Source organism: Lonchura striata, chromosome 3 (assembly GCF_050655825.1).
Source record: "Lonchura striata isolate lonStrDom1 chromosome 3, ASM5065582v1, whole genome shotgun sequence".
In the NCBI taxonomy this organism is placed as follows: Eukaryota; Metazoa; Chordata; class Aves; order Passeriformes; family Estrildidae; genus Lonchura; species Lonchura striata.
Window position 1 is genome coordinate 19,247,134 of NC_140705.1, and position 26,435 is coordinate 19,273,568.

General features: G+C 34.2%; 1 protein-coding gene across 2 annotated transcripts in view; it reads right to left on the reverse strand.

Moving 5' to 3' along the window:
* The window catches only part of SNTG2 (syntrophin gamma 2), a 222,053-nt gene that overhangs the window by 88,450 nt on the left and 107,168 nt on the right, over positions 1-26,435 (reverse strand). Inside the window, exons 3-7 of one of the 2 annotated variants that reach the window (XM_085574568.1) lie at positions 22,636-22,687; positions 22,492-22,549; positions 14,323-14,366; positions 14,181-14,222; positions 2,057-2,144 (exon numbers count right to left, since the gene is read on the reverse strand). In XM_085574568.1, the coding sequence (XP_085430694.1) occupies positions 2,057-2,144; positions 14,181-14,222; positions 14,323-14,366; positions 22,492-22,549; positions 22,636-22,687 (284 nt within the window). Of the gene's footprint in view, positions 1-2,056; positions 2,145-14,180; positions 14,223-14,322; positions 14,367-22,491; positions 22,550-22,635; positions 22,693-26,435 lie in introns of both variants that reach the window. The other variant, XM_021551123.3, reaches the window with a different exon arrangement.

The window sequence follows — 26,435 nt, forward strand, 5'->3', positions numbered from 1 at the left end:
GAGACCCCATTTCAGAAGCACTGTTGCACTCCTTGATAGTTTGGCAGCTTGTCTAAAATGGCACTGTCATTGCTCTTCCAGAAAAGGTTTTCTTTGAACAGTAATCAGAGACAGACCCCCCCAAAACCACTAGCTGGTCACATTGAGATGGGATGATAATCTCTGCTTTCTGTTTCCAGAAATAGCACTTTATGGAAGCACTGCCATGATCTCAGTCTTCCAGTCAGGAATGCTGCAGCATCTCCTGGTGAGAAAGCCAAGCTCCCCATGATGTATAAAGAGGGCATCAATATTTCTGGACCTATGTGAGCCTCTTGTGAAGGTGGCAGCCAGCTTGTGTAGAGTGTGCACTAGGTTTTAGTGGCAAGTGTTTACACGCTGGGATGTCTCCAAAAGTGGGAAATGGTTGGGGTTGCCCTGTGCCAGCCAGACAGATCCAGCCAGATCTTGCATTACTACTGGGCCGTGCAGCTGAGCTGGTAGCACCTCTGGGAAATTATTTAACAAATGGTAAAATGCAGAAAAGCAGAGACAATAGCAAGGAAATAGTGACACAAGGCTAGTGAAGAAGGTAAGGGGCAATTTATTTGTTTTGTATTGTCTTTGTATTTTGTATTGTTTTTGTTTCTCATTGCCTGAATCTATTTTAATAGGCAATACATTTATCTTGTTTCTCCATGTTCCCTTTGCTTTGGCTATGATGGTAATTAATAGTTAATCTCTTTTGACCTAAGAGCTTTTTTGTTCTATTTGTACACCACATTCTGCTTGAGAACAGGGAGTGAGAGAGTGTCTGAGTGGGAGCTGGGCTCTTAGCTAAGGTTAACCAATGACAGGCAATCAGTTCAAGTATGTGACTGATGTCAGTCTACAAGACGAGATGCAAGTTCTAGTAGCACTGTCATAGTCACAAATAAATATATTCAACCACATAGACAATACTGCTAATATGCTGCTAATTTGCCAAAAAATCGTTTAAGCTTGGACACAGATATCCGAGGCACTGTCAACATAATTTTAGACTTGTCTGATGATCTAGTAGGAAAAGCAGGAAGACCAAATCTGAAGACTCATTATAAGAAACACTGACCATATATTTTCATATTAAAATGATGACCAGTATGCACTGAAAGAAAGATTCTAGCATGAAATGTATAGTTCACCTTAGTAGAGGCCTGCCAAGTTGGCTTTTGACAGATATAAAAATGTAGATTAAATGACTGGCACTCTTCTAATGGCAAGGTCTAAACTATGACACCTGTGAGTCTGTTAAATTAGGAAAAAAAGTACATAGTTGAGTGCAACTTAAATAAAATCTAAATCAATCCAAAGAACAAGACAAATTTCAAAATGTTTTGCTTTTTTTGGAGAGAAAATAAACTGTTAAAATGAAACGGTATAACATGATTTAAATAATAAAATATATGGTATATATTATTTAAATAATAAAATTATTTAATCTGATTAAATAAACAGATTTATTATGAACACTTTTCTAATTACAACACTGATCACAACTGTGCAACTTGAATATTTTATCTGCTATCCAAAAGAGCCCCAACCTTCCCTGATCGGTATTGTTTATACACTTTTTAGTATTGCTACTCTTAAAATACTCAGTTGTCTCAACTTAATTCTGCTGACAAAACCAATCAAAATAGCAAAGTAATCTATGAAATATAAATAATTAGTTATCCATTTGTTTGGTAAGTGTCCTCAAAGTACCTTTCTGTGTAAATGTATGACTCAAATGGTTGCAAACACTATTTTATTGTATTCAGGCAAAGCTTCTACTGAAAAATTTTCAGCTATCACCCATGACTGTACTGCATTTTAATGAATTTTTTTTCAGTTTTATTTTGAATAAATTATACATAAGCAGCAAGGCAGTATGCATTTGATTCTTATATGTCAAACAGTGAAGTAGACAGACAATTTTCTATTTCTTCCTGTAAAGCACTCAAGGATTGAATTTCTATTTCTGTCACTGCCAGCTTATTACAAGAATACCGCAAAGAGGAAAACAAATTACTCCCATTCACTAATTTCCTCTTACCTAATGGGAGCTTTAAAAATGATGGAGCTTCCCTGAGGTATTGAACTGTGATGGTAACTTCATCGCCAGCATTTCGCAGTAGGTGTACCTGTCAATGTGACAAATAACAACTACTTTAAACCAAAGAACAATCAGTCATGGAAAGCACATTACTTACAATGAAATCAACATTCCTGTTGATCTCTAATAAACTCAGTGTAAGCATTTCTGACTTAGAATGTAGAATAGCTGAGGATCAAACCACACCAACAATGGAAAAGTGTAGGCAAGACTAATGGAACAACCTGAATAAGTAATTTGCTGGGCAACCTGATATTACAGACCAGCTGAACACAACTTCCACTAACTGATTTTATAAAACTGACATAAGATAGTGGGGAAATATATATAGATATAATACATTAATTTTGTCTGTATACAAAGAGAAAGACACATGGCAGTACCTTACATCATACACAGCTTGATCTTAAGTATTTGGTTTGATTGATTTGGGTACCAAATTAAGCACGCTTTTGTGTTTCAAATATAGTTTTGAGTTTTGTGTCTTCATTGTCTGTAACTATTTGTTAACCAAAAGGGAACAAATACAAATACACATGTATAGACATGTTTTAAACCATCAGAATTCACTTTGGGGCATAGCACACTACCACATAAAGTGGTTTTTTAAATGCAGAACTACAAATAATATCTCTGATAGAACTCAGTTCCTACTACAGGGCAAAGCTATTCCCCAGTTTCATATCCGTGACTCTCAGGAAATAGGTATTGTGTTTGATTTGCATGTGGCCTGTACACACAGGGCCTAAATATCCCTTATCCAGCTTGTCAGAAATGATGCTACAGCTTGTCGCCCCTAATCTGAGCATAACCAGAGCATTCATCCACCTAGCAGAAAAGTAACTGAGTGTAGCAAACTGACTTATATAGATGCATTTAATGGTTTAATGTGCTGGGAGGAAGATGGTGGCTGTGTTGTTCCAGACCACAGTTTTAGCACAATATCACATTGGCCAACATGATGAAATGCAGGTTTACCTCAAACATTTTAAGTTTTCCACTTGTGTACATAAAATAATGCTTACACTAGAGACTGATGTATTCACTTACATGAAAACATCAAGCTTATGTCTGATGGAAACAAATAACTTTTCTTCCTTTTTTTTTCTTCCACCCCCATCTGCCTCCCATCTTGATCTGCTTTTAAATGATTTACTATGAAAATACAACAGTCAGTGCTACTTACTTAACATGAGAAATCTGAGTGTTGTGCGTTTGTGGACAACTGAGGTCTCATTGTGGGAAAAAACACCATGGAGAAAAATAATATGATCACTGGTTTGATGACTAATCCATTTAAAGATGGTCACAACAGGAGTAAACAAGAATGACAGTGTAGCAAACTTTGCATGCTTCTTTAAGGTCATACTAAAGTATGTGAGGGCTGCAAAGCAAACCAGTGTGTCTTAAATTCTAAGGTGCAAGAAAACTATGTCTCCTGAAATCCACTGCCCCTTATTTTCTGCAGGAAATTTCCCGTTTCCTAGTTTAGACATTATTTATTGCTCAAGAAACACAGAAGGTGACTGGTAGCATTGTTGGTCTCGCTCTACTGTTACAAAAATAGGACAACCAATACATTCCCTTCCCAATTAAAAATGTCAGAAAGTATCAGGGCAGGGAGAAGCCACAGTTGTCAAAAAATACAAGATCCTGTTACCAAGTGCTGCTGTACTTGTAATATCATTTTACTTTTCACCACATGGTCAATCTATTAAAAATGCCAACTTTAGCTTATAATCCGTACAGAAACAACAGTGTTTTGCATAATTAAATAGAAAATTTCAAAAGCAACAAGTTTTAAAGGTGGACCTGATATATCTAATGGGAAGAAATAGAAACCAAATAAAATTAATACTGAGAACTCACTTTCTTATTTACAATTGCCTTTTTAAATAAGCCAAAGAAGTGCTTTAATTTTACCTTTGGAATAATAAGAAAGAGCTTTAATTTCTTAATAGAAATAAACCTTTTGCAGACACAGAAGAAAAACTATGGTTCCTCTTAATTAAGCAAGGAATGTTTGCACACAAACATTTATATTTGTCAAGAAATGAGAGGAGACAGCATTGCAGATATATTGCTGTACTTTTGGAAGACATTAGTCAAATTTTACAAAAATAAATACAAAAATTGTTGGAACAAAATGAAAGAATAGATGAGAAAATGTTGCAGAGTATGAGATTTCATTTTTTATTACAAATTATACTTTGGAAAGGAAATAACTCCAGTATTAATGATTTGGTTTAAATTTTTCAAGCATCACTAGTACCTTAAAAGATATTCACACTGTATCATACTCTCCTGAAGCTTCTTAGTATTCTTCAAGTAGTGTCTGAAGAGGTCCAAGTGTTGAACCACACACATACTAACAGAACTAAATCAATTCAGTGATCACAAGAAGGTCTTAACAGTCAGAAGGTCACTAAATACTGCACTGCTCTGGGATGCTGAAGCTTTTGCAAAAGTCCACTAAGTCCAAAAAGGGCAAATCCAGTATCTTTGGAGTAACATTCACTGCTACACTGTTGTAGTAAAATTATGAAAAGAAAATTGCAGGAGTGAGTGGGTTTTGATGTTTTTTAAAGGTTGATTAAATGCATTTAGTGCAGCTGACTCTGTGTGTGTGTGTGTTTAGGCACTTACGTTCATGTGTATAAAGGAAAAAAGGGCTTCAGCTGAAATGTTAGCTTTTCATGCTGGCTCCAGTTTTCAGGCTTTGTGTATCTCTAAGAACATTTATTAATCCAGGGTTTATTACTCTTTTCTTTTTCATATGTATTTCTCAAGAACAGAACAGAGACAATGTTACAAATATAAATAGGAGATTCTACATCTCAACTACAGCAGAGAGTCTGCAGAGAAAAATATGACTCATATTTTAGGAAAACCTAATGACCTTGGCTATCTCATTTTTACTGTCAACGTCCATTTAAGAGAAATTCTATATACATCTATGCAGACAAGACAAGGTACAATGCAAAGCTGCTGGCATTCTTTTTAAATTCTGGTTCTTTGTGTTTACTGTGATTTGATCTAAATCTTCAAACCTATCTGAACATTATTATTCACACCACTTAGAGATTTAGACAAGGTTTCGGCTGTTTGAAACAGGTTCTGTTTTATTAAGAACAGCAATTGAAAATGAAAATTTTTTTATGAATTATTTCACCCATATGGCCCTTTAGCCAATATCTATTCTGAGTGCAGAAGTGAAAACATTTCACAGTGCCATTTAAAATATTCAACTCTTATGTATTTGCTAATATATTTTCTAGAAATCAGTAAAGATCTTAGGATACAAAGAAATCCTCATTCACTAGAGATATGTATCTCTAAATACAAAGAATCTGGATGATAACCTTACACTTTAAACATAGGAAGTTAGATGAAATTAATCTTATCTTGCATGTCTTTAAGAATATTTAAGTACATAAATTGGACTAAAATTCTGAAGCAAAAATTCTGAAGTAGAAGGATGTGAATCACCTGATGAATGCCTAAGCTTGATGTACAAGAATTTCCCAAATAAAACACTTGAAATTCACACGAAGTGCAAGTCTTGGACTTGAAAAGTGTCTGGGTAGAAGGTTATGTACAAGCCTGTAACAGAGCAGGCATAAAACTAAGATGTAGTAAAATATATGAAGAGTTAAACCATAACATACAATAATAAAAAAACCAAAAAAAATCCCCAAAAAGCCAAGAATGCCCCAGTGAAATCTAGATAATTAAAAGTTTTAAAAAATTCTTCACTCTTCAGACAGAACAATAGTATTTAAGACTTAAAATGCCTCCTAGACAAAAGTATACTTTGAGGCACTTTAGGAAACTTGGCAATTTCAACTCAAAGCATATGAACAGGGATAAAAAAATCTGGTATGGTGCTTATATGTCTATGAGTAGGCAACGGAGATACATGACAGACAGAAACCTTGAAGTACAAGTAGACCTTAAAATGACAGTAGACACAAAATGGCTTTAAAAATAGTTTTTAAAATTAAAATTGGATTGCAATTCATATTGGAAGACCATGAAGCAGAATTAAGTTAGTTCAAGAAACAATGATTTCTTGATAGTTGTCTCTTTTCCAATAGTCAAATATGGAATGGTTTAAAAGAAATACTTTTGATTCTTCTCTTCCTTAGTGTTGCACTATTCAGTGAGCAATGATCTCTTTCTAAATGCTTAGCTGGCTACTACAAAGCAAGCCTTTGTGTCTGAACAATTTATACAAATATTCTAAGAAAAGTGGCAGTCAATGTAGACTTTGGAAATTTTCACAGATTTAAAGTAAACTGCAACTTCTCTTAGTTTAGGTAGTTCTAACTTTTCTCTGATTTCTGCCTATAAATTAGTAAAAGACATTTTTACAGATAGCTTCAGTATCAATTAAAAAAAAATAATGCTGCTTCTGTATAATTACTAAGCATTATGAACAAAACAAGAAATTATTTTAATTTTTTTCATTATTCTGTACATTTTTTTAAATTTAATTATACACTCTAGTGTGTAATTAACATTGTGTAAACAATGCTTGCAAAACTGTCTGGAAGATCAAAGGTGCTGTTACATACTGTACATTAGAAAATAAATTTTGAGTCAACTTGGCTGTTCCCTGAATCAATTAAAGTTTAAATAAATTTGCTTAAGGGTAACTATTACCTGAAGTATGAAGACCCAATCTGAGGAAGCAACATTTTCAAAAAATTTCAAGAATACCAGAGCATTATGGAGACTTCTCTCTGGAAATTAAGATCAGTCTCAACTGCGACCAGTATGCTATAAATAAAAAGGGTTCAAAACCACAGAACTCAAAACTAAAGAATAAGCTGTATGTTTTATTGCTTATCTACTGTTATGAATTATTTGTAAAAAGAAAGAATTGTCTCAGGTATCAAAAAGTCACAACAGACAGATACACATAGCTGACTACATGTGATTGGAAATGCATATGGTAAAGTGGAATCAGCATCCATAGAATTACAAACATTTCTGTCACAAAAAAAAAAAAAAAAAAAAAAAATCTGCAGTCCTTTTCAAGGACCTTTTAAAAAAATTTAAATATCTCAACTCCTTTTACCCTTAGCAATTACTTCTTAAAATTGTAGCTGTCCAGCCACATTGGTGTGCTTTACCCAAGTGTTAAATTTTGCATCTATAGCTTAACAAATATTTCAATTCTTCCTAGGGCTTCTTTGTGTGAGGTACCTGAATTCTTCCATCAGTTTTAATTATAGTAATTCTGCTTTCCTTAAAGGTTATGTACATTGGAAATGCTCATAATGCCAGTGTACTTGCTGCTTTTTTAATGTAGGGAATGTAGTTCCTGTGAAATGATGGAAGTAAATTAGTAGTGCTGAAATATGAAATACTTAATGTGAATACTTTCTTAACATATTTAGAGCTTGAAATAAAATTGATTTCCACAATTGTATTGGAAGGAACAATGAACCACTACTGAGATAAAGTTAAGAAAATAAAAGCTTGGTATCTTTTTTTTGGTGTGTCTGTAGTCCTATAAATATCTAACAATGGATAACAGTGCATTAAGTAAACATAAACTTCATTAATTTTTCATGTGTAAAGAGCTTCTCAGTGAAAACCAACTTATAGAAATGATGCAGTTTCTTGAACAGCTGTGTGTCAAAACTGCATTGTGCTTGAAAGTAACCTACAAACAGTTCCACATCTATATGTTCACACTGACTGATCCCAAATATAAATCTCTTGAGAATAAAGAAAGCAAGGGGTCAGTCTGAGATAATTTCAGCAAGTTCCGTGTCAATAATAATTCTGGGTGATGGATTCTACCCATGAAGTTTCTGTTCACACATCTTTAAGTAACTGGAGACACTCTCACAGTCTGGAGCACATCAAAACCTTAAGCCATTCAAGATATTCTTACTCCATGCACCAGATTGTCCATTTAAAGAAAATCATAACAGCACTATATTGGGAAGACAATATGTATAATTGAAAACAAGTGAAAGCTTCTTACACTGTAATAGTGATAGAAAAAATGATATGTAAAACCCTCTAAATGTCTTTTATATATCTAATGACAATATAGGTCAGTGTTGGAAATCGGCTAGAGTGAGAAAAGTATAAGATGGCAAAGGTTTTGGATTAAACTCCAAACAGAAATAGTTTACTATAATCTAAACCATCTAAAAAAACAAAAGCAAGCTAAACAATCTAACAGCAAATTCTGGAAATTACCAAGAAAATGCAAGAGTCATGCAGTTGAAAAAGAAATCAAACTATTTCATGGCATGAAGAGGAATCCCAAATCTTCAGTTACCGGTTCTTCTGGATCTGGTAGAATTACCCTTCCAATATTAAGAGAATATTTTTTCTATGCTGAGAAAACAAAAAAATTGCAGCACGAAGGACGAACTATTCAAGTAAATCTTGCAGTACTGCTCAAAGTAAAAGTACTGTGAAGTTTCAATCTTGGTACCATTAAGATAGACCTCAAAGAAATGAAACACAGTTTGTCTACATAGAAAAAAAATCATTTTTCCTTCATTTAAGTGGTCAAGCTCTCATTTTATACTTTTTGTACTTGCATTACAGTATTTATTTTTTTTATTTTAAACATCTTTTCTGTTGGGTGAAAAAGCATGTTCAAATCAAAAAGCTTCCCACAGGAAATCTTCAGAAATTCAAGGAGTAATTTGAAGTTAATAGTCTAGGGTCAGAAATATGTGTAGGTCCGTAAGGTTATCTATAGATGTTAATGTATACACTACCTGGGAGATCTAGGTAAAAAAAAAGTTTCTTTGAACTTTGGTCTCTATTGATGACTATTTCTAGCAGTAATTTTAAGTTATTAGACCTTCTGTGCATATCAAACAAAAACTTTACTTTTAGTTTCTTTAAATGTCATAAGGTTGTTGTCTCAAAAATTAATAATTGCATATTAGAATATTAACATGTGGTTTAACTAACAGAAAATAGCACTGCAATTTTCACATTGCAAATACATATCTTCATTTGTGTGAAGTTAATTATTTTAATAACAGTATAAATCAATAAAATCCACTTATGATTATAAGATATTACTACACATTAAAATTTGTAAATAAAAAAATTGCTACTTCTCAAGTATCTATTTGACAAGATATTTTATAATAATTTTTATTATTTTATATATTAATCCATCACTCTATCACTATGTTTTTTATTATTTTATTAGTTTTGATATATTTGTTGAGTAGTTAACCATAATGCACCTATTCTAGCTATGTATTCTCCACTACTTTTTCTATTTGATCTCTTATTCTGATATTATATGGATAAAATTCATAATCAGTGTTCCAACATTCGGGACTGAATTCCAGAAGAACATGCAGAGAACTTCAATTCAAAAATAGCTAATGCAGAAGGGATGATGGATGAAAAGACAAATGAAAATAAAATCTCGGTTATCTCAATGAAGATAAACAATTTTCAGGTTCAATCCTTGTATCTCAATTAATCAGTCTAATGAAGAACGTTCATCACTGCCAGCCAGACATGCCAATGACACATTAAATAGCATTATAGTAAACATCTGAAATACTAAATATTTTTATAAATTAATTACTATTGACTAAAAACTGTTCAAATACTGAAAATCTAATATTATTCCCACTGAATGGATTATCTGTTTTAATGGATATATTTTATTTAATAATGTCCTTCTGTGAGAATATTCATAAATAAAAATAAATAAATAAATTCATAAATAAAAATAAATAATTTTTTTTTTAAGTACTTTCCTGGATCGCTGAGCAAAATTCCAAAGAGATCACCATTTGTGTGGAATACTAAAAATGTGTCAAATGTACTAATTTATTATAAAATACATGAGTAAGATATAGTGAGAAAAAAATAACATGCAACACCTAATTTTCCATTTTTGGAAAATGGAAACCCTAACCCTCTCCTGCATTTTCTAGTTAATCAGTTTATTAATCCTTGAAATGGGATTAATTTCATACAAAATTACATTTGAACTAGTCACAGATTCATATAAAACAGTCTACATGAGAGATTATGTAGAACCTTGTCCAATTCCCCTTTGAAAGGCAACAGAGATGGTTTTTCATCATATCCTCTGCAATTTGCTTATGGTGGAAACAAGTAGGTTCCTCTAGTGCATTTTAGGACAGGGCAGTGCTTACCTTGGGGATTCACAAAAATCTTTCTGAATCTTATTTTTCTCTTTCACTAAGAATAGGGAGAGAAAAGTACCCAGACTCACACCACAAAATGCCAAGAAGTCTGCTCAGCCCTGTGATTATCAGCTGGGCCAAGAAGCTGCTCAAAGGGCTGGAGCACCTCTCCTATGATGACAGGCTGTAGGAGTTGGGATTTTTCAGCTTGAAGAAGAGAAAACTCAAGGGAGACCTTCCAGACTCTAAAGGGGGCTACAAGAGAATGTAGTGATAGGACAAGGAAGAACAGTTTTAAACTCAAGAAGAGGAAGATTAGATATTAGGAAGAAATTCTTTACTGTGAAGGTGGTGACATTGGAGCAGGTTGCCAGAGAAACTGAGGATGTCCCATCCCTGAAGTGTTCAAGGCCAGGCTGGTGTAATGGAAGGTGTCCCTGCCCATGGCAGGGGTGTTGAAAGTAGATGATCTTCAAGATCCCTTCCAAACAAGCCATTTTCTGACTCTATGAATCTAAAAATTCTGTTGAATCAGAAAACTGCAACCTCATGTTTCATTTCCTTTCACAGTTTATTGTGAATATCTTAAAAATTGAAGTCCCAGCCAAAGAACACCAATTGGCACACCTTTGTGAACTTCAACCAAAATATTCCTTTATCTTTGCTTCCCTCTTTCTCTCCACTCAGGAGATCACACTGCTCCTTTCGTGTTATGCACATTGACAACCTGATTAGCCACCAAGGAAAGAAAATTAAATTGCCTCTCTGATACACAATACAGAAACTATATTAATCTCTGAATTAACATTTTCTGCATTCTCCACACCAGTAGACTATTTCTAAAATTAAACTTAGGGTTCAAGGAAAATAAATTATTTTCAATTTTCCACACTATTGTATTACCTTCTACAAAAGCAGAATTTTTCTTGGCACTGATTCTGAATAACTTATTCTATCCATATCCTTAGCCAGAACTAATGTGTGATAGTAGCAGTTTGAATAATTGTGGAGAAAAACAAGTATCTAGTATCAGAAGCAAAAACCAGGAGAGCCAGTTTATTAAATTATTGCTGACAGAGCAGCTAATTGTTTGGCTTGCCCAGAAGTTAATCTTTTAACACTGCTGAAGTTCGAGGATCGAGAAACAAAACTACCTATTTGGTACAAGAAGGACCAGCTAACTACAAAAACATCTCAGGAGGGAAGATGGTAGGTAGAAGACAGAACAAACTGGCCTCCTTTCCTAAAGTACTCCGATTTTTTAGCCTTCTCTTCCATGTTTTAACCCCAATGGGTTTTAGGTCTTTAACACCTGTGAGCCATACTGATGTACAATTACACGTAAGCTTCAATTTTGTAAAATAAAGGTTTTCTGAGTGTGTGTTGACTGAGTGCACCTCCTCTCATCCTGCAAGGGTGAACCAGCAGACATTCTAAAATGGCAGAAAGCAAAAGCAGAGAAAAAGTCTAAACAGCAAGTTATGCCACTGTGAAACAAACAGAATAAAAAAAACTGAAATAAAATTTTTGAAAACATTTGTTAGAATTACAATTTAAAAATAAAATAATCAAACCACAACAAGACAAACAAACAGAAAAAACCCATCAGTTCAACACCAAAAAAAGTAAGAAACATATTTGCATCTGCCCCTTAATGGCTTATCATTACAGTTGGACTAGCAGAGCAATCCAGAATCTACCTTTGCAAGCAGCATCACTTTCAGCAGTCTGTGGTGGGTTGACTCCCATTCCCCCCTATTGGTAGGATGAGAGAGAATAGGAACCACAAAGGAAGAAAACCCTCATGCTAATGACAGTTTTCTGATAAAGACAATTTAGTAATTTAAATAAAGACAAAGGTAAGAACCAAAACAAATCATGCAAAGGAAATCAGTCACAACCTCCTGATGCCCATGCAGTCTCTGAGCAATGGCTGCTTCCCACGGAAAACACTCACCACAATTTTTACTGCTAAGCATGATGTTATATGATATGGGTTATCTTTTTGGTCAGTTGAGATAGGCTTTTCTGGTTGTATCCCCTTAAAACTTCTGGACAACTCTCAGCCTACTCACTGAGAGGAGAAACTGAGGAAAAGAAAGCTTTGATGGCCTACAGGCACTGCTCAGCTATAACAGGCACACTGGCATGGTACTAATGTTGTTTTAGTCATGAACAAAACTACACCACCATACTGGCTGCTACAAAGAAAACTAATGCAGCCTCAGCCTAGACCCAGTACACAGTCCCTTGGATCACACAGTACAATTCATAACCTTGAGTTAGATGTTTGCAAAAGAGGCCTCCTGCACGCAGAATGCAAGCAGCAAGAAATGCCTTCACACTGTATTGCAGGATGGTGTTTCAGGAATCCCACCTCGAAGCAGATGACTCAGTCTGTGAGAGACCATGGTGCCAGATGCATATAGAGCAAGCCAAAAGAATTACTCAATAACCTTTGACAGGCTTCCACGGCATAATGTTAACATTGTATTATGTTAACCAAGTTGTGTAAACTTGAACCCAGAGTGGATTAAGAATACCCAAGCCTCATTGATGAGTGTGTTTTGAACAGAAGTGCTGGAGCACCTCTCATTTAACCTGAGTGACATTTAGGGCATCTTTTACAGAGAGAGATGTAGATATGATTTTCTAAAAGTTAGATGAGGTCTTAATCCTTAACCTCCTGCTTTCCGGACAACTACCCATAATCACTATATTACTGTATTACTAGCTTAATATATTGTACACAAGCTTAATATGTTATATACCTTCTTCAGTGGTGTTTCTGGTGCCCAAACCTTCTTTTTTAAAGCATTTCCTTCAAACTGCGAACTCATAATATTCAAATAAAGAGGACCGTATCTCAACCATTATTTCATAAAAAAGTAAAGACATACTTTTGATAAAATAAGAAATAATAAATCTTCCATTCTCTCAGGAGCTTTGCCAACAGCCCACCTCATCTCATAGAACCAGTTCTTTTCTCTACTGCCTGACACACTCTTTAACCTCATTCTGATCATAGTAACAGGCTGTGGTAGTAGCAATTATGCTTAATGCTTCTACCGAATTCCCATGTACAGGGAAAGGAGCAACACTACGCATTTCTCTCTCATTCCTCATCTCTGCTTTGTTACACTGACAGTTCTGGAGCAAGTCTTGGTTTTTACAGACAATTCTTAAGGGAAGTAACTTACCATTTTGTGAGGAGCAACTTTCTGGAAGTTAAAATTTTTCAATGCAATAACAACACAAGCAGCAGGAGGGCAGTTCACCAATACACAATAGATCTAACTATTACTGAGACTGACTGTAAGAGAGTCAGCTTGATAGTATAAATCAACACCAAGAAAAGGAGTGCAAGATCATGCAGCTGCACTTTAACTTGACCTAGAGAGACCACCTTCAAGTAACAAAAGCAAGTTTAGTTCCTTTGCCCATGTAATTTCTGCCTCACTGGTAAGACTACCAAAGCCCATGTCATTTCTGGTTGCTATAGATGTTATTCTGAGATACTGCCAATAAACAGGCAACAGGGGTAACAATTTTTATCTTTATGGCCTTGCACTGCAGACCAGAAAAGCACTGCACATCAACTGAATGTGAACTGGCTGTGTCCTCATACAGTCAGTCTGGTAAATGAAGCAAATCAGTAAAACCTGACCACAAGTCAATAAATTATTTTGTTTTAGGTTAGACCAAACATTGTGGTCGATATGATTTCAAAAGGGACTTAAATAACTGGAAAAGTTTTAATAATCAAATATATGGCAACCCTAACGATAGCACTGTCTTTATAGTAAAAAACAGTAAATTCATTTGAAACAAGGCCAGAGATAGAACAGTTTGGACATAAGATATTCTGTACCCCAATAAAAAATCAAAGTGGAATGACTTACCACTTCTTCATGGGTAGCACTTTCTACATTTATACCATTAACCTAAAAACAGAGAGAAAATGATTTGTAATGCAAAGTTAGTTACTGAAATAAAAGCAAGTATGAATCAAATGTCTGTGGAAAAAAGCAAATGTTTACTGACCTGTATTATTGCATCTCCTATAAATAACATTCCTGTCTGTTCAGCTGTGGGATTACAGAAGGAGTAGATTTTAATCGATAGTAGTACTGAAAAAAACACTATATTCTCTTCCAGCAATTGCTTTAACACACTCTTTGCAATCCTCATTTGAAACTGATTTGGTTGTGAAAATACCAATAGCACAGCAATCAGTATTCATCCAAAAAAGGTAACAGATCTCTAGCAATTTTAAATAAATTAAGAGAGCTACTTTCCAAGCATAAAGAACTTGTTTAGTACGGAATACAAATGTCAATTCTAACTAATGAAGGATTTCAATAAATTATGTGGAAAATGTGATTCCCACTTTTCATTATTCTTCCACTAAAGGGAAACAGGGACTACCATAATTAAAGAGGTTGTGATTGGAATTTAATACAATTCTTTAGCGTTAAGTTTGAGTTAGCTTTGTCCCTAAGAATAACATTATTTTGATCTACAATTTTCATGTTTCCTGCCTACAAAGTTAATGGGAATAATGTAATGAAACTTCAATCAACTCACCATAGATACAAATAATGAAATTTTTGAGGTCTATTCACTAACTTTCAAATTTTTAACTTTTTTGGTTGGAATTTGAGGATGTTTATCTAATTAAATGCTTAAATTCATTAAAATTAAGGCTCTTATCCTGAAAAGACTAAAGGTATTAGAGAAGGACTATTAGTCTTATACATGGCCTTTAAGGTCACAGCTTGAGGCTTAGAAGAATGCCATCAATGTTAATGAAGACAGTATTATGAGAAACAAAAGTAGAAGTAAAAAAGAAAGAAAAGACGGAATAGAATATTCTTGAAATTGCAGATATGCAATTTAGCTGTTGCTACTGCAAATGTGCCTTTGTTACAAAATAGCACTTTTTAAAAAAGAAATTGTTTACCACTCTTTTGGCAGATAAAAATTATAGTTCATTAGTAAATACTTAGGAAATATTCCACTATTTATTTTAAAAATCATGTTACAAGTTGCATTGGAGGTCTTTAGCCCACTTCTCGTCCTACTTTGTATTTAAAATCATGCATGGGATTTTTAATAGCTGGCATAGAAAAGACATCTATGTACAGAAATTTAATGGAATTAAAGCAGTTCAAAACTGTCACAAAGCAATCTGAAGTAATATATTGGTAGAGGTACTGAATGTTAGTGTGGGCATCTCAATACTAAGCTTCTACTTGGGATATTAGTAATTCATATACCAATAGTGCAAAATATGAACAATTTTTAATTCAGTGCTTATGTTAGGGCCATTGGGTTGTTTTTAAAAAGTGGAAGCATCTTTGAGCTGTAGATAGAAGGAAGAGGGTGAGCTGGAAATTCCAGTTGCAGCAAAGAAGAAAAGGATGAATTCAAAGGATGCGCCCTTGTCCACTATGTCTGACTGACTCAGAAGTGAGTGGAGAAATTGTAAGCATTGTTTGTATCAGCAAGTGGCCATGGTTTAACCTCAGCTGGCAACTATTTATCATGCAGCCAATTTGCTCAACCATCCTTTCGAACCCCATTCTTCTACCCCATGCCAGCCCCCAGGGATGGGGAGAAGACTTGAAAAAAAAAACCACTAAACCAAAAAAACCTTTTGGGTTGAGACAAGAACAGTTTAATTATTGAAGTATAAAATATAATAATAGTAATGGAAAGGAGACAGTGTGCAATAAAACCCCAGAGAAACAAGTGATGCACAATACAATTCTTCATCCTCAGCTGACTGATGTCCAATCCATCCCTAAGCAGCAACTGCCAGCTTCCAGCCAATTTCCCACAGTTTATATTCCAAGGATGATGTTTTATGGGATGGAATGTTTCTTTGCCATGGAATATATTTTTGGCCAGTTTAGATCACCTCTCCTGGCCATGCTTGCTCCCAACTTCTTGTGCACCTGTTTGCAGTCAGAGCATGGGACAGTGAATAGTCTTTGATTTAGGGAAAGCACTATTTAGCTAGAACTAAAATATCAGTGTGTTATCAACATAATTCCCATACTCAATGAAAAACACAGAACTGTACCAGCTACTAAGAAGAAAATTAATCCTATCCCAGCTGAAAACCAGGATAAAAAAAGGCATGTGTGAAGAAGCAGAACAGAAAGAGATCATGAATCAAAGCAGTTGATGATGAGTCTCCTTATATCCATACAGTAAGTTTCAGGCATTTTAAACAAGATCAGGCTGGTCCTCCAGTCTAAATGCTCTCATGGGAAGAGAAGCTGCCCAAGGAAAATTAGTATAAAAAACTTTCTGTTTTGTGGACCCCTGAACAGTCTATCCTAGGCCACACCATTGCCACACTGTGATACATTCCTGCTGCAACAGCTGCAAGGGGCCCCAATAGGCAGAAGCAGACCTTGCTTACAAGTACTGCAAGAGTTCCTGAACCTGGAATCAGTGCAGAACCTGGACAGCAACAAAACAAGTTGGAACACAGGGAGAGTGTGTCCTCAGCCTCCTTCAGGAGGAAATCCCTAGCAAGCCAATCCTCAGATATCACTCTGTCTGTGTGGGGGTCACAGTAGATTCATGTTCCAACCCCCTGCAGCAAGGCAGATGGGTTTGCTTGCTCTTCAACAAGTACCACTCAGCTGATCTGCCCGCCACAGATGTGATGAGGACAGCACATGTGGGCAGCAGCAGTGCTTCTTTCGTGAGACCCTGTGCTGTTGGCTCTACTAGGTGGTCAAAGCAGCTGTTGCTTTTGGGAAGATCAGCTGGAAACAGCAATAGAGGAAAAAGCACAGTAAATAACGATATGTGGAAATATAAGAAATTAATCTGGAAAAAATTTCTGTAAGTATCAACAGAAAAATGTAGGGCAAGAAAGCAAATCACACTGAACCAGAAAATGTGAAAGCTGAGATCCTGACAGAAGAGTGCATGATGAAGATTTGTGAGCAGGTAGGCATGTATTACCATTTTCCTGGATGTTCATATATCTGTGATTCCCTGCATAATGACACAACAGGACAGCTGTGCAACATTGTCTAAGTCATCTGAGAAAACCGTTGCATTGTAAAAAAATTATAAGAAAATACATAGACTAGTATTCATGCAAAAAAAGCAAAGACTAAATTCTAGACACAACTAAAATTCTTGAAATAACAATATTTAAGAGCTCAAGGCTTCAGAAGGAGAAACAGTCATATGAAAATGTGCAACTTCTCAAGGAAGAAAAGTGGGTAAATGGAGGATTGTAACTTAGCAGCATAGAAGACAATTCCCTTGTCTTCTATGGAGCAGTGGAGGCTGAACCTTTCCCCAGGACTGTTGACTGCCAGGTCAGCAAAGACTCATTGCTCATTCCACAGGGGTGATGAATACTGCAAAATCCCCTGCCACCACATGTGTGTTACCAAATAAATTTTATACTTTAAGAGAACAAAGCAATTATATCCTGCTTGCAGAATCTTGAAAAACAATCAAGGCTGTCTACATAAGTAAATGAGAGAAGGAGCATTATGTGATCAATACCAAACACTCAGACAATCAGGGAATTTTCTCTCGAAGTGCATTATGCTGCATACTAAACCAATAAGCTGGACACCTGCTGCTTGCTAACATGCCTGTGATGAAAGACTTTGGGTTTAGCCAATGGTCTATAATTTAAAATCAATGATGATTACTCAAAAATACATTTATCATAAATGAAATTGTAGAGGGTGTGTCACTACAATGCAGAATTTACAATATAGTTTAGAAATATATTAGAAATAAAGTAACTGGAAAAAATATTTGGAGATAAAAAGTCAGTCCTGTTTCTCTAAGGCATATTTTAAACCTGAAGACATCTATTGATGTTTCCATGAAATCACATTCTCCCTACATGAAAAAAATATTAAGTAAAATCTTCCACAATCTCCCACTGGCATCATCCTCATATACAAAGGTGAAAGGCTACTCTACAATTATCAGTCACTATGTGAAAAATGAAGCAACACTAAAACCAAAATACTTCAAAAAGAGCTTTGGGCTACAATGGAACATATAACCATATTCACTGAAACAATAAATTCAATTTTTCCAGAATCCAGTTTGCCTCTTGAAGTTTTACTTGAAAAATAGTGCTACATCACCTTTACTCTTCATCTTAATTATCTTTAAAGATGTTTAATGCTGATTAAATGCTTCACATTGATTAAATTCAAAAGTAATACTCAGCGAAGGAAAGAAGGATGGAAACCTAAAAGGGCTTATGCTGAAGTAATGGTATGAAAATAATAATTAAAAAAACTAAAGTCTTATTTTTTCACTATATTAGATTTGAAAAACTTTCCCAAATGTAAATTATCCATCATTCCAATCTCTAAAAAAAACCCCAAATTTCTAACAGTTTCATGAACTATTAAAAATTCTTTTGTACTCAGCGAGAAGGGAAAAAAACCCAGTAATTCTAGCTTTGCTTTGTTTACTTTTCATATCCACTGGGGCTGAAGAAGGGCTATATCAAATTTTCCAAAATTTCTGAAGTAGTGAAATGGTAAATTTACTGAACAGTCTCTGGAAATACTTACAACTAGTTCATTGATCCACATTTCTATGCAGATTTGAGTCTGTTGATAATCTGATGTCTTTATATTTTCCAAGATTGGTATTATTGACAGACATTAGACCTTAAATACATTCTTACTAGGTTGAATAGAAAAAATTTCCTGAATCATAGATCAAAATACTTCACTTTTACTAGTTGAGTGATCTTCAACAGTTCTTTAAGATTTTCCTTCTATTAAGAGGTACTGCCTCTCATGGCCCGTCTAGTCTAAAGAAGGCAACAGTTAAAAAGAAATCAGAAATGTTAAGAATGTTCTTCCATGCCTTCTGAAAATAAGTTTAGAGATGGAGGCATAGGTCCATGAGAAAGAACAATTAGTATGCTAACTTCATATATCAGTAGCTTTCTAATAGTAAGGAAAAATAACACTGTCAAAGATAACAAAAGATTGATATAAAATAAGATTAATGTTAAAACAAAAACCTGAAGAAATTTTAAAGTGATATTAATGTTCAAAAATTAAATACCACCCAGTTCAGCTGTTTTATATTCTAATGAGGCCTTATGTTCTAATGAGACTATATGTTCAGAAATGGCCTTGGATTCGGTCTTCCCCTTCATTAACACAAGGTATAACAAATTTTTGATCCATTCTGGCTTCCTTATAAACCTAAATGTCTCTGTTTGCCCTTAACTCATCCTTAATACTGAGCTGTCTGGCTCAGTGGAATGAATCTCCAAGGCTGGTGAAACTGAGTACAGCTGCAGGGACGAAGAACATCATCTGTGGACAGAACCATGCTGTGCAGCTCGCTGCAATCTCACTTCATGCCCACCAGCTTGTTCAGACTAGGCTGGGTTACCGTGCTTGTACCCTGTTTGTGATGAGTCAACACCAAAACCCAGAAATACACCCATGGAGGAGGTATCACATACAATTTAACACCAAACCATCTTTGGCATGTGAAACTCTTAAAAGCCCTCATCAAACTGATGTCATGTCCTCCAGACAGTCCTGAATGCAGGAGCCAGGATATGATATCTGGACACAGTCTGTTTGCAGAGCACATGGTTTTAAGCCAAGAATGTTTCAGTTGCTGAATGTCTGGAGTTCATTCCAGTCCTGCCAGGGTATACAGCATCAAATAAAAATGGACTCAGCATAAAACAGAAGATTTTTCAACACAGCAGAACGTGAATCATGAGTCAACTTATGCTACAGAAGGTGGGAAAATGTATTCAAAGTAAGATTTTAATGATTTTTGGCTCTTAAGGGAGATTTTTTGAAACTGGCACAGTGCAAACTAACCATATTACATTGTGCTTTATTTAATTTTATTTACCTATTTTCATCATGCATCATGAGCTGAACCCACTGCTCTGTTTCAACATTTCTGCCTATCTCATTTCACATACTACATGAGCTATGAGCAGAACTCCCAGCAGTAGTCAAATTATTGCAGAAGATCTCACAAAATGTAAAGTTGCATCAGATGAAAATGTGATTGTTAACTGATAATTCTGTAACAAAACAGTACTTTATTGCTTTATGCTTAAACATCCAGAATTTCCAATATTATATTTGGTAAATCATTTGTACATAGGATGAACTTAGATTTCAAAATCCATTCATTTTTACAACCTCCACCATCTAGATTCTACAAACTCATAAAGAATCTTCAGCAATTAAAAATGGGAATACACACAGAAAGATGGAAACACATGAAATCTTGTACACTTTACCCACATAAAGCATCTGAAGATTCTCTGAAGTATTTTTAATTGATCCAATGGATTCACTGTACAACAAGAAAACCTGACTGATTGATTCCTTTCCAAGTTCTGGACATTATGTTGCATAGCTCTAAGAATGGGACTCTACATTTATTTGACTGTAAGTCCACAGCATTATTTGCCTTCAATAAATTGTTAATATGATTATAGCACATATATAAAAATATAACACACCTAGAAATTAATAGAAAATCACCAATCAATGTACCATGAGTATAATGTACTCCATCTTAAGCCAGTTTCAAAAGGAAAACACAAGAAAAATAATACTGAATTAAATGACATCCAAAAAAACCCAAACCAACCTGAATCAGGCTTATAGAACATTACTGAGAAGTTTCAACATCAATAATTCTTTCCATAATCTGGGAGATTATCAGCAATGTTGTTAATACACTGAGTCAACTGATGATTTGATATATGCGTAAGAAAAACACCTGGTTTTGGAAGTGAAATAATTTCCTATGGGATAAAAATTACTCTGTGTCTAATTATATCAATTTACTCTTTAGTTAAGAACTCTACATTATATTTTAAAATTTGCATTTACTTTTTCTCATTCTGTCTGGCACAGAATTTACTTCCCTCTGCAATTAATTTTAAAAAAAATTTGGAGGTAGGAAAAAAAATGTAACTTTTGCTAGAATGGAAGACAGGAATCAATAGAAAAAATGTAAAAGGCCAAACTTGGTGATGAGTCATTGGAATCAGCAAAACTTGATCTAATACTTTGAGGAGGAAATGCTCATTAAAAGCTCAGGATATTTTTTACTGTGATTTGCAATACATCAGATATCAGTCTGCAGCAATGAGTGACCAATTAATCTTGTATTTCAGAAAAGTAAAGTTATGCTCTTGAACTGAGTTTTTGTTTATGCTTCAGTGAACTTATTCAGGAAAGAAGAGTTATCTAGAATAATTTAATTTGAAATTTATAAACACAGTGATCACAGCTGAGAGGTCAAAACTATAAGAATAGCATTTATAGGTACTGCTGCTATGGATGTGCTTCTGTGGAATAATGAAATTAAATCCTATTGAAATGTTCATCCTATTTCAAAAACTGAAGCATAAATGCTGTCAGCTGATGCTTAGGTCAGTACCAACAAAATCACTTATCCAATATTTGAAAAAATTAAACAGTACAAAACTAGACAACTAATTATTTAGATAGCACAAAGGTTATAGAGACCTAAAAAAGAAACAACTGCTTTCTTCTATTATGCTTCTACCTTTGGAAGTAAAAATAGTACTATAGCCAAACAAAGTAAGGTTGTAAACATTACTTTATAGTGTTGTCATATAAAAGGAATTAAATTTCATTAAAAGTATCACAAATTATCAACCATTTCAGGAAATCAGCTCTTTAGTTATTAAGAATTTTATTCATATATGTTCAGGCATTTTACTCAAGTAGAGAAAACAGTAAAATGCCTAATAAGAAATTGCTTTTTTTATCAGGTAAATTATTTATTTTCTATCGTTATTGCACAATAAAGCCTTTTGGCTAGATAAATGTCAATGTAATACTTAAATGGAATAGACTATACTGATTTAGATGTTGTGTTATCTTCACCATTACAAATATTACAAATCACTCTCTGCGGGCACCTAGGCACTGTTAGTCAAACCATATGGCAATGAATTACTGTGTGGGGAAAAAAAGTTTGGTTTGCCTTTTTCTATCCTCTGCGTTATAAAGGTTAAGTACATCAATAGATTTCCTCTGTCATCCTTATGTTTCTGCAAGTCCCTTTAAATATTTTGTTTATAAGATAACTGTCTTACTGAGGTAAAAACAGATTCCTGAAACTATTAATAACTACAGTACTACATAACTAAATAGCATAAATTACCTGCTTGATTTTTAAATATTTTTGATATGACGACAGGCACTTTGTGCTCAGCACCACCCTGTAAGAGAGACATATTAACCATGAGATCCCAAGACTGAAGTGGACATACTGAGATATAAAGAAGAAAAGAGATGTTACCCATACCTTTATGCTTAAGCCCAAGCCACCAACTGGTTGTCTACGAAGTGTAACAGTTCTGTGCTTTAAAAAATTGTAGAAAAAATAAATTTAGGTGAAAATACAATATCTGAATGAGCATAAAAGAGGTTCCTAGGCTCTCATTTACTTAAAAAATAATTCTTAAAAGTAGTCTAGAATCTGAGTGATCAGTTTTGAAGTATCAGTCAATGTTGTTTTACAGGCACTTAGTTCCTTATCACAGAGAGCAGAACTTGTGAGTTGTGTATTCAGACTTTAGTACGCTTTTCTATGTCTGAAGTGATATTCTTCCTGAACAGAAATTTGTACATAGTTTTCCTTTGACAAAGGAAAACTATATTATTACCTCAGATGTGTGCATTTTCATAGCTATTGTATATGGATACTTGTTCTATTTTTTCAACCAAAAATACCAATGTTTTCTAGTCTATATCTTCAGATCTCTCTATATTTTTTTGTAGCATATGCTGAAAAAATTTTAGAGATAATCAATTTCAAATGTTTAATTTTTTCATTTCAGATTTAAATACATAAGGAAGATAAACCTTTATCAATATTTTTCTAGAGAAACCTATCATATGTTTAACAGTATGCTGAATTTAACATTTCAATAATATGTAACTCGTGATGCCTGACAACATAATAATAGCACTTCATCTGTTGACAATAATTATACAGTTGATGGGGACTTTTTTTTGGAACATGCTGAACAGTAATGGATATAATGCCATCTTTACAGTAATTCCTGAACATATAAGATAAAGTATTTTTTCTTTTTCTGTACATATAGAAATTGTATATAAGATTACTCCTATATGTATATTTTGTCTGGGTGTTTTACAGTTTCACCAATTCAGATAAATATAAATTTTTATTTCAGTAGGCAAGACCATAATCTTATGATAACAAGTTATTTTAATATTTATAGCTCTTTTTTTTTGTAACACTCATCTTGCTAGACATAGGTTCATATAGACTCAGGGCAAAGTGAAAAAATCTATATCTGGAATTTCATTTTAGATGGATAAAAATAATACATATGGTAAAAATATTAGGAATTGTTTTGTACATTTTCAGAATTGCTTCTGTTCCAATGAATACTGTACTACACTAGTCTATGCTAAAAATTGAAAACTGCTGCATTATGAACATGGCACCTGACATGTATAAAGGGTTATATGATTCAATTTCTGCTGATATAATTCCATTTCTTTGAAATCCATGCTAATGCATTTTTTTTCATAGGTTTTTACTTCATTTGGAACTGCATCAAAACTTTTGATCACTCACTGACAAAGTTCAGATCTGATCCGAATCAGAATACATCCCTAACTTTGAATTCAGTGACTCACTCCCAAGAGATGCTTTCCAGGAACTAATGTCTGTCTGCTTACTTAATTCTTGTTTTGTTTCACCTATACTTACACCTTGAAAATATATTATCTTAATATATCCCATCACAAGGAGATGATGGAATAAATATTTCCATACTCTAGTTTGCTTTAGCATGATCATACAACAGATAGTAAGCACGTGAATAGCTTTAGCCATTTTATAAAAATGACAAGTAGGGAACAGCTTATTGGCATCTTATACTTTCAAATAGAGCTAACATGCATTTATATATGATTGATAGGGAGCCCTATTTGCATAACATTGGTATAATCTTGATATTTCTATTTTAATAGATCATAGTATTCCTTATTATTATTATTATTCAAATATTCCTGCTAAAAGAAGATACTAAACTCATACTTAATGATTCCTACATAGAAGCTTAGTAAAGGCTACGTTTAAAAAATGCAAACATTTTCTTGTTTTCAAGATGTTCAAATTGCAAAGTAAAATGCTAAAAGCTGTGCATGATTAAGTATCATGATCAGGATAATTTACATAAATTTATTTCAATCTATGATCATATATGATTTGCTATGACTAGAAAAACATAACTTTCTTGCCCTGTTTGGCTTTTCTAAGGAAACATTAATAGCTGCTGTCAGAAAAAGGACAGTCAACTCAGTAGACTTTAGGTCTGACTCAGTCCTGAATTTGTTATGCAAGGACAAAATTTCACGACTATGAAATTTGGACTGAAAGACACAGAAGCTTTGCAAGTAACTATGAAAGAAAACTCTACTCCAAAATATCTTGCCAAAACTGAACTGCAATATTTATGGGGAAATAAACAAACCTATTGTTTTGTGACATGAATGTCATGTACATATGCAGCTGAAAACCCAATGTGTATGGATGGCTCAGCCAAACAAAGAAACAACTCATTTCACTTTTTTGTTGCCTGCAGGCTAGATATAATTTTTCTTTCCAGATGAATTTATTTATGGTTTAGAGTGAAGTGGGAAAGACATTTGTATCAGTGTTAAAAAAAAATACAGTGCTATAGTTGACTGTGTAATTTTATTTCATTATAGGTAAGGAAAACTCTTTAGACAGTCATACTAATTATAAATCTGAACAGCAACACTGAAATTAGCATTTTTAAATTAACCTTTTCTGCTTTTTAACTAGTATTTTGTTTTTTTCAATAGTACATACAGTTTCTTGAAACTCTTTTTTCTCATGGGTTCCAAAGCATCCAATGTGCACTCTGTAGCAAGTACTCATTACAGGTGTGCTACCAAGCAGAAGCATTTATGTACCCACCAAGGCAAAACAGCCTGTTTTGGTTCCTGTTTCTAGGAGATTACAGGACAAAGTAGTACCCCACATAAAACTTCAGGATGCATTTGAATAAACAGAATGTAAGAAAAAAAACTGTAATTGGCAGGATACCAGTATGAAATATTCCTATATTTTTGAGACCTTTAATTGTTGCAAGCTGTCAACTGGTAGGCAGAAAATTTCAGGAACTCCAAGAATTATGTCAGGCAGGGAATATATTGAAAAACAGATACAGCAGAAAATTTTATCCATATAAGCTGCAGACACCATTCAAAAGAACACTATTTCAACAACTGTATAAAGAAGAGACTACTTGGTAACAAGTGCAGTGCTGCTTATAACAGCTAAAATGAATAATACAGCTGAAAAAATTGCTATACTTTTATTAGCTGCACATTGAATGACACTTCCAAGTATAATGGGAAGAACTATATGGTCAAATACCCATCTTTTAGGTATGAGATTGCTCTACACAGAAGACTTACTAGATTCTGTTGAAAAACAGTGATAGAAATTTTATCTCTGGAAAGGTCTTTCATGTCTTGTTATTTGCTCATATGAAGTGGTATGACTGGAGCTTAATGGGCAATGTGAGAAGGCAACTGCTTATTTCTAAGGCAATTGTTTCTTTCTGTTGCTGTGTTTTAGGAAGATTTTATATCCACCTATAGGCCAATGTTTACCTATTATGTCATTATTACCAGGTTGTTAACACCTAAGACTGGCACCTGTGGTAAAACATCTCTCATTACAAAGAAGTATTATATCTAGCTAGCTAGCTAGCTAACTAGCTATCTACCTACCTACCTATCTATCTAAATGAATAATGTACTATGGGGATTTCAGAAGAAGATTCTGCTTGAAACACTCCCAAATCATTGATATAAAGAGATAGTTTTGAAAAAATATGTATGTACAACATTTTACTTCTCTGTTTCAGTCTCTATTAAAATATTAATGAATACATATATTATTTCCAAGCATCAAACTGAAGTACACAGTAGAAAAGGCTGGAGCACTTGACAGAGTCCATGTTCTTTAGGTTTTCTAGAAACTCTTCTAAGAAACAAACCCATTCACAATGGCTAGGACAGGTTGGAAGAGAC